At 36.6% G+C, this 8,608-nt stretch overlaps 1 protein-coding gene across 1 annotated transcript; it reads left to right on the top strand.

The window, feature by feature from the left end:
- The first annotated feature begins 251 nt into the window (after positions 1–251).
- LOC143880863 (putative flavin-containing monooxygenase 1) lies at positions 252–6,440 on the top strand. Its single transcript, XM_077383838.1, has 5 exons — positions 252–771; positions 1,379–1,619; positions 4,347–4,525; positions 4,643–4,992; positions 5,874–6,440. Exons 1-5 carry the CDS (start codon positions 310–312, stop codon positions 6,229–6,231), a joined length of 1,590 nt encoding a protein of 529 aa, XP_077239953.1. The 5' UTR covers positions 252–309; the 3' UTR covers positions 6,232–6,440.
- The last annotated feature ends 2,168 nt before the right edge of the window (positions 6,441–8,608 follow it).

Below are 8,608 nucleotides of genomic sequence, written 5' to 3'. Positions count from 1 at the left end.
GCATTGCACGGCGGTAGATAAACAGTTATATGGTCGTTCCCTTGCAATTCCCACAACCTTGCAAGACAAAGCCAAGGAAACTACAACCTTGACTGAACATTGTACACACACAATCTCCATCCAACATTATTCTAGCATTTAGTCCACGTTCCAAGTTTCTCCCCTTACATCACGTGCATGTCACGTGGCTCCTCTTTGGTGCCTTATATAAACCCTACCTTGTAGCTTTCCTTCTCCATCCATAGAGCATAGAAAAATCAAACCATAACATACACCAAAAGCTCCAAAACCCTCCTCTTATTTCCTCATATGGCTAGCAACCAAAACCAAAACCAGTTTTGGGATTCAAGGGTGGCTATAATTGGTGCAGGAATAAGCGGTATTGCCGCCGCAAAACAGCTTTCCGGACTCAAACCGGTGGTGTTCGAGGCCTCGAACTCGATCGGAGGTGTATGGAGACACTGCTCATACCGATCCACGAGACTCCAAACACCTCGGTGCGATTACGAATTCTCGGACTACCCATGGCCAGATAGAGATAACTCTACATTCCCAACTCACACTGAGATATTGGAGTATTTGCATTCCTATGCTGTGCACTTTGACGTGTTAAAGTTTGTGAAACTGAATTCTAAGGTGGTGGAGGTACGGTTTGTGGGAGACCAGGAGAGCAAGTCTCCCGATGGAATGTGGCCTGTGGACGGGCGTCCTCTATCCGGTCGACCGGTCTGGGAGATTGCAGTGAAAACCCACGGATCTGAGACTGTTCAGGTTATTATTTGCCTAAGATCGGCAGGATGATGATTTTTCTTTTATTTTACGTCCGAATTTCTTAGCATAATGACCACCCTAATAGTTTGGTTTGACCAGAATACCCCCTTCGTCGTCTAAATAGAAACACCCTACCGTGAAATTCTTGGTTTTGACTTTGGACCATAATATGCACATCAAGATGTGACTTAAATTCACTACTTTCTTACCAAATACAATTTGGGGATGCTTGTCTTTAAGGGGGTAAATCACACAATCCAAGTGAATAAGGGTATTTTTGTCTTTTTTGTTTTCATCCAAAGTAGAAGACTTACAAACAACAAGGGAATGGGGTTTTACTAATCTTTAATGAGGGAAGGGTACGTAATTTGTTCGTTTAACATAGGGGTATTTTGGTCAATTTGATAAATTTGGATATCTCCAACCCTTTTATTTAACTTTTACTGAAAATTCAAGAAAAGTCACCCGATAGAAGGTGGATAAACAATAACTCATCTTTAATGTGAAAATATCTTGCAGTAATTTATTCTTTTGACATTTTTACTATGTCTGTCGGATTTTGGCTGAATAGTGTATTTTTCTCTCTCTCTCTTTTTTGTTTTTCTAGTGGTATTCGTTTGAGTTCGTTGTGATGTGTATTGGAAAGTATGGCGACATACCAAAATTGCCGGTTTTCCCACAGAATAAAGGACCCGAAGAGTTCAACGGGAAGATCATGCATTCCTTGGATTACTGCAAGCTCGATCAAGAAGCCACCACTCAGCTAATGAAAGGAAAGAAGGTTGTAGTTGTCGGTTACAAGAAATCAGCCATCGATTTAGCTTTTGAATGTGCAGAGGCTAACCAAGGTATTCATATAATGCAATCTATAGGTAGAACCATATATCAAACACTAAAGGTATAACTTGGAAAAAAAATCATGTGTTGAAGAGCAATCAAGAGACCACTTATATTTGTTGATGTATTCATATAATGTGAAAATAACACATGAAATTGTGAAACAAACAATTAATTCAAAAGCTCAAGCGATTAGAGTTGGTGCTATTTAATCATTTATACTTCAACACTCCCCCTCACATGTGGCCCCTCTTTTGGGTTTGTCCGTGCACGAGGATTTTTAATATCAAGGAGTTGTTGGGTTTTAAACCCAGGACCTGCCGTGAGGCAATAACTCTGATACCATGTGAAACAACCTATTAATCTAACAGCTTAAGCTTTTGGAGAAATTGGTTGTTTCACAATATTTTCAATGACTACTGGAAAAAAACCCAATTTTGATTTATTTAAAATTACTCCTTTAATTAGAAGAATTTAAAAGGTTTAAATAAAGATTAAGGTTGTCTTCTCGATGCATGTTGGATTTCATTGGAAATTGAATGGATGGCCTTTTAATTTCTTGAAGGCATTTTATGGATCTAAGAAAACTGGCTAAGATTTTCATAAAATGTTGCTGTTATTTATGCATTAATAATCTATATTTGAGGCTTAACAAAAATGTGAGAATATTTGAAAATTAATACGATAATATATTGATGAGAATGGATTCTTACAAGAAACCCTTGAAGGGGTTTAGAAAGAAAACTAAAGAGAAACATTGCAACTATTTTAATTCTATCCAAATAATAAACACATCTGCAACTTCCTAATCTAGATGTATTAAGTAAAAATATTCGATTTTAATCTCCCTAATTTTCTCATGTATACAAATTAATATCATAATACTAACCTTTTTAACATGTTCAATTGTCATTTGCCAATTGTAAAATTTATGGGTTTTTTTTTCAGTGATTTTTTGTTGTTTGGGAGAAAACTTTGAGAAATCCAAAATATTATATAATAAATTGTTTATATAAAATTGTTCAGGTAGGGAATTGCTAGCATCCATCGCAAAAGGCATTTCGAGGCTGGTCTGTTAGATGTCAGACCACCCACCTCGTGAATGGAGACAACAACTGCGAAATGCCTTTTGCGGACCCTAGCAAATCCTGATTAAAAAAGTGTAAAACGACTCGTCCCATTGTCAAAACATGGTGATGCATAATAGGTAAATGATATTTCCACCTCTTTTGTTTGTCTTTTCCTAAGTATTATAAAGGAGGAGTCCAAATGCAATCATTTTAAAGAAAAGATAAGCAAAAGAGAGCAGAAATATCATTATATGTGTATTTATGCATATAACAATGGAGTTTTTTATATGGTGCCCGACCATCAAGTACCGTCAAAACGGTACCCCCCGTTGATATTTGATCGAACAGTTTTCTGGGCTGATGTTTGGATCAAATATCAAGGGTGGTACTTTTGAAGTACCACCTTCACGGGACTTACGGTCGGCCATCATATAATTTCTACGTAACAATGCATACATTAACTTTTTTAGGCCTAATATTATATGTGAGGGAAACAGAGTCCTTTTCTAGAAAGTTGGTTAGGAAGTATGTCATCCTCTTTCTCCATAATTTCTACTTTTAGTTTGGCGTTCCAATTAATGGAAAGTAAGACTCAAAGAATTGATTCTGTGGTCAAAGACCAATGAGAATTTTGATTGTTGAATGTATTCATCAAAGCCCAACGCACGCCAAGAAGAATTTCAAACAACAGTTCCACGTGTTTCTTATTCACTACAACACGACAATGAAACCTTTTCAAAGATGTACAAGCAGCAGATTGGGACTAAAATAATAGACCTAGGTATATTTTATTAGAGAAACGTCAATACAATAGCCACCCTATCTAATTTTAGTTATTCTTTTCATAAAGTCTATCTAACATATAAAAATAAGAACACTCAATAAAGGAAAAAGATTACTCTTTCATCGAGCTAAACAAACCATACACCAGAACTCGATGTTTAAAGTATCTCTATCATTCACTCAGCACTGACTTAGACCACATCTTGAGTGGGCCATAGCCTGAAATTTCATCACTTTCCTAACTGTACCACATTAATCCTCATTTTTTAGCAAAAAAAAAAAAAGGTAGTTAGAATCAGTGTTTTAAAACTCTCCCGTGTCATCCTCGAGGACCTCGACCAGCCGAATCTACTCCCTTTTACCTTAGGTGCGTTCTTGTCCCAGTACATATTTTGCTTTAGCTACAAACTATTCAAAACCGCTTTGAATATCCCCACTTATGACCGCGTCAACCGAGTATTCTATTTGCATCGTGTCAATTCGACTAGGATTTGATAAGACCGCATTTTTTCTTGAATACACATTTCGAAACAGAGGTAGTTCAAAAGTGCAATGTTTGTGCTATGGCTGAATTTATTGGTGGGTCTGCATCAAGGGGCATGTTGATGGGAGAGAGGTTTTATCTCCAACAAGCTTTGATGTTATACTTTAAGAGTGTATAGGTGGGATCATATTCCTCTGTGAAATGGGTATATTTGCTCCTTTTAACAGACCAAGACCTGATGTTTAATTTAGGCCTCTTATTTTTTAAGTAGAAGATGCCAATATTATTGAATAACCAAGCACCTAAATTTCGAAGTAGCAAGAAACTGTCATCGGCAGTTTATCAGCTGTACATACTTGTTATTGACTTGTGTTTTTTGGTGTGAATTGTATTTGTTAAAGGACCAGATGGGCAACCTTGCACCATGGTGGTAAGGACCTTACATTGGACTGTTCCCTCTTATTGGATTTGGGGGTTGCCATTTTACTTGTTCTACGCAACAAGATCTTCTCAGTTTCTCCATGGAAGACCCAATCAGAGCCCCCTAAGACAACTTCTTTGTCTCCTTTCATCACCATTGGTAAGACATCCTTTATTGGCAGCCACTGTTCCTAAGATTGTAATACCCATATTTAATTCAATTGTATATGCAGAAATGTCTACTACTAATTCTTGGTTTTGCTGGGTGCTTCCATAGAGAAGGGCTGTTTCAAGGTTCATTGAATCTTATTTGGTTTGGAAACTTCCATTGAAAAAGTATGGGTTGATACCAGATCACCCATTCGAGGAGGATTATGCTTCGTGCCAGATGGCAATCTTGCCGGAGAACTTTTTCTCAGAGGCTGATCAAGGCCGTATTCGTTTCAAAAGAGCATCAAAATGGTGGTTTTGGAATGGAGGTATAGAATTCGAAGACAAAACCAAGTTGGAGGCTGATGTTGTGTTTCTGGCAACAGGCTGGGATGGTAAAACAAAGCTCAAATCAATATTACCAGAGCCGTTTCGTGATTTGATAGAGGATGCTTCTGGTATCATGCCTTTATACAGGTAAATCATATTTCTCTTTTTTGATAGATTTTGATTGAAATGGGGTAATGCCTGTTGAAGTATAAATGATTAAATAACAACTCTAACAGCTTAAGCTTTTGGAGTAATTGGTTGTTTCACATGGTATCAGAGCTACGGCCTGAGTTCAAAACCCAACAACTCCTTGATATTAAACCTAAAAAAGAGGGGCCACACATGAGGGAGAGTTTTGAAGTATAAATGATTAAATAAAAGCAACTATAACAACTTAATCTTTTGTACCTAGTAATTGGTTGTTTCACAATGCCATGGCTGGATATTGATGGAATCATAGTTATACATTGATCGAGTAATCCATTAACTTGAATACTCTTAGAGGATACAAAGCAGCTTCTTATAGTTACTTGGACCTCCCAACGTACAACGTAGTTGCCTTGTAAACTAGTGGTGAATTAGAACTCAAGGGAGACATAGCAAGTAGTCTGCTAGAAGATTGAATAGAAACAAGACTTTACTAGCAAATAACCTTCCAAGTAGATTTGTGGAGGACAAAAGTCATGCCACATGGGCAGACAAGGGAGACATGGCAAGTAGTGTGCTAGAAAATTGAATAGAAACAAGAAACTAAACTAGTTGACGTGACACCCGAAACCTACCAAAACAGCTTGTAAACTCTAGAAATTGTGCAACCAAACAGACCCTAGGGATTTTGGCAATTCCATCTCTGAAATGTTAAGTGATGCTTAATTTTTTACTTAAAATTTAAAAGCTTGTAATTTTCATTTTAAATTTTAAAAACTCGAATTTTTTGCTTAAAATTTTTAAAATATATGCTCTCATGATTTTCTTGAAAAGTAAGAGGGATAATTTTTTTTTTTTTGTGGAATTTTTATTTGTTACAGGGGCACAATCCATCCTTTGATACCAAACATGGCCTTCGTGGGCTACCTAGAGAGCGTATCAAACCTGCACTCGGCAGAGCTACGATGTAAATGGCTGGCTCGACTGTTAGACGATCATTTTGCTCTCCCCAATGTCGAAAAGATGTTGGAACAGACTAATGAAGAAATTGAGGTCATGAGAAAAACCACCAGATTCTACAAGAGACATTGCATATCCACTTTTAGCATCAACCATAGTGACGAGATATGTGAAGAGATGGGGTGGAGATCATGGAGGAAGGACAACTGGTTGGCAGAAGCTTTCAGTCCTTATAATAACGAAGACTACAAAGAAGAGACATTAGATTTTCCATCATAGCTTGGATTGGTACAAGAAGTTGATTTATTTGTTTATCCTAAGCCAAAAATAAAATTGTAATAAGATATAAAATAAAGGGAAAAGATGTTGCCACCTACATTTTGTGGCACTTTGAAACCAATCTCTCTTATTTTTATTTTTTTTGTTAGTTGTACGAACCAGTGAAAAATTGTGCATAAAGGATATATGTTGCACAAACCAAAGAAAATGGGTGGAGCATGTAAGATTGTAACTCTTATTTGTTCTTTAATTTATCTGGTAGGGGTCCACCAAACCCCAGCTTGCCCATAAAAAACAAATGGGTTGAATACGAGCTCCCTATAGTAAAACTACATAAAGAGAGTAAGAGAGTTCAAATGAAATAAAATAATCATCCAAAAAGGGATTTTTTTTTTACTAAGGTGACTTTTTTAAGTAAAAACGTCCCTACAATAATGACACTATATAGTAAATTGTTAAAAGGCTAAAAAATACAATACTTCTTGTAAGCCTCAACCAAGAGCACCGGAGCAGCACTAGAATATAACTCTTCAACACATAGATTATCCACTCCGGTCTTCGCAAGCTCATCGGTCTTTTCAATGGCAGATCTGAAAGTATGTAAGAAACTTGGACAATTAATGACCTTCAAGTACCCTAGGCTTCTCCACTCACCCAAGAGATCATATCATCGACATTGGAGGAATCTCCCTCCACTATCAGGAGCCGAGACGATGATTAACGTACCATTTAACCATTTAAGACCGTAGATATTAGATACGGTATTATTAACGTACCATTTAATTATTAGCGTTATTTACTGTTACGTGTCGGAGAGTTGCATTATTGACATAAAAATGTCACTTGTTGAGAAAAAACGAATAAATGCTGATTTATAAAAAATCAAAATTTTAGGACCAAAATGCCCCTCAGTACATTTATTCTCCTTTCCTTCTTCTTTTTACAGTTTTACTTTTATCCATTTTGTTCGAACCATGTTTTTAACCTAGTTGAAGTGCTTCTTCTTCTCCGGAAAAACCTACTCTTTTCTCCGGTAATACGTAGGAGGGTAAGCCTGAAATCTCATTCTCCTTCTCCTTCTCTCTCTCTATATTTCTATTTTTTTTTCAAAACTCCATTTAACATCATCTCTCTCTCTCTCTCTCTCTCTCTCTCTCTCTCTCTCTCTCTCATTTTTTAGGATATTCAAAGGTTTTTTTTGCTTGAAATGCACAAAATTGGACACATCGGCCTTCTGCCTCATCAAATCTTTCTCAAAAGGGGTTTTGAGATCTCCCCCTCTCATTTTCGACGCAAAAACAGGTACTCGAAGCGAAAACAGGTTATTCGAACAAAAATTTACTTGGTCGAAACCAAAAATTACTTGGTCGAAGTGAAAAATGTGTTTCCAGTAACATTCGTCGTTGTGTTTTTCGCTTCGACTAAATTTTTTTAGGCTTCGAATAACTTGTTTTTTTGCTTCAACTAACATGTTTTTGGCTGCGACTAAAACTTTTGAATTCCAGTAACATTCAGAACTTTTTTTTCGTCTTTGACTAATATATTTTAGCTTCGAGAAATATTTGTTGGCTTCGACTATCACGTTTTGGGCTTCGACTAACTTCTTTTTTAGCTTTGACTAACACGTTTTTGGCTTCGACTTAAATTTTTTAGCTTCGATAAATACTTTTTGGCTTCGACTAACGTTTTTTTGGCTTCGAGTAATTTGTTTTTTGGCATCGACTAGTTTTTTGGCTTAAGTAAATTTTTTTGGCTTCGAGTAAATTTTTGTTTGTCTCCGACTAACATTTTTTTGCTTCGAATAACTTTTTTTTGACTTCAACTAGCATTATTTTTTGCTTCGACTATCATTTTTGCCTTCAAATAACTTACATTTTGTTTCAAGTACCTTGCTTTGCCTCATCTACCAATTTTCACTTCTTATTTTAGCTTCAAGTGACTCATTTTGGATTCAGATAACATGTTTTTGGCTTCAAGTTCGTCCTTTAGCTTTGACTAATCACATTTGGGGTTTGAGTAATTGATTTTGGATTCGAGTTTACAAGTTTTTGGCTTCGAGTTCGTCTTTTGGCTTCGACTAATCACTTTGTGGGTTTGAGTTATCGATTTTGGATTCGAGTTATGTTTTTTTAGCTTCAAGTAACCTATTTTTTGGCTTTGAATAACTCGTGCGAGTACCATTTTGGCTTCCACTACCCTTTTGCCTAGTGAGAGCTCTTTGGGTAACTGATTTTGGCTACAACCACCTATTTTTGGCTTCGGCTAACTTTTTTGGGATTCGACAAAATTAACGCAAGGAATGAACGTGCACACAAATATATAATTGAACATTGGCCAAAGGAACATTGGGCAAGTTGCTATCTCCAGGGCAGTAGGT

Source organism: Tasmannia lanceolata, unplaced genomic scaffold, assembly GCF_043159265.1.
Source record: "Tasmannia lanceolata isolate RefF3 unplaced genomic scaffold, GAP_Taslan_0.1 ptg000007l, whole genome shotgun sequence".
Lineage (NCBI taxonomy): Eukaryota > Viridiplantae > Streptophyta > Magnoliopsida > Canellales > Winteraceae > Tasmannia > Tasmannia lanceolata.
This window is presented reverse-complemented; position numbering and strand designations above follow the sequence as displayed.

Bases quoted from the DNA above. Each gene is read 5' to 3' on its own strand.
- LOC143880863 (XM_077383838.1), top strand. From the start codon at position 310: ATGGCTAGCAACCAAAACCAAAACCAGTTTTGGGATTCAAGGGTGGCT. The intron at 772-1,378 runs GTTATTATTTGC...TTGTTTTTCTAG, and splicing joins ACGGATCTGAGACTGTTCAG to TGGTATTCGTTTGAGTTCGT. The intron at 1,620-4,346 runs GTATTCATATAA...TATTTGTTAAAG, and splicing joins ATGTGCAGAGGCTAACCAAG to GACCAGATGGGCAACCTTGC.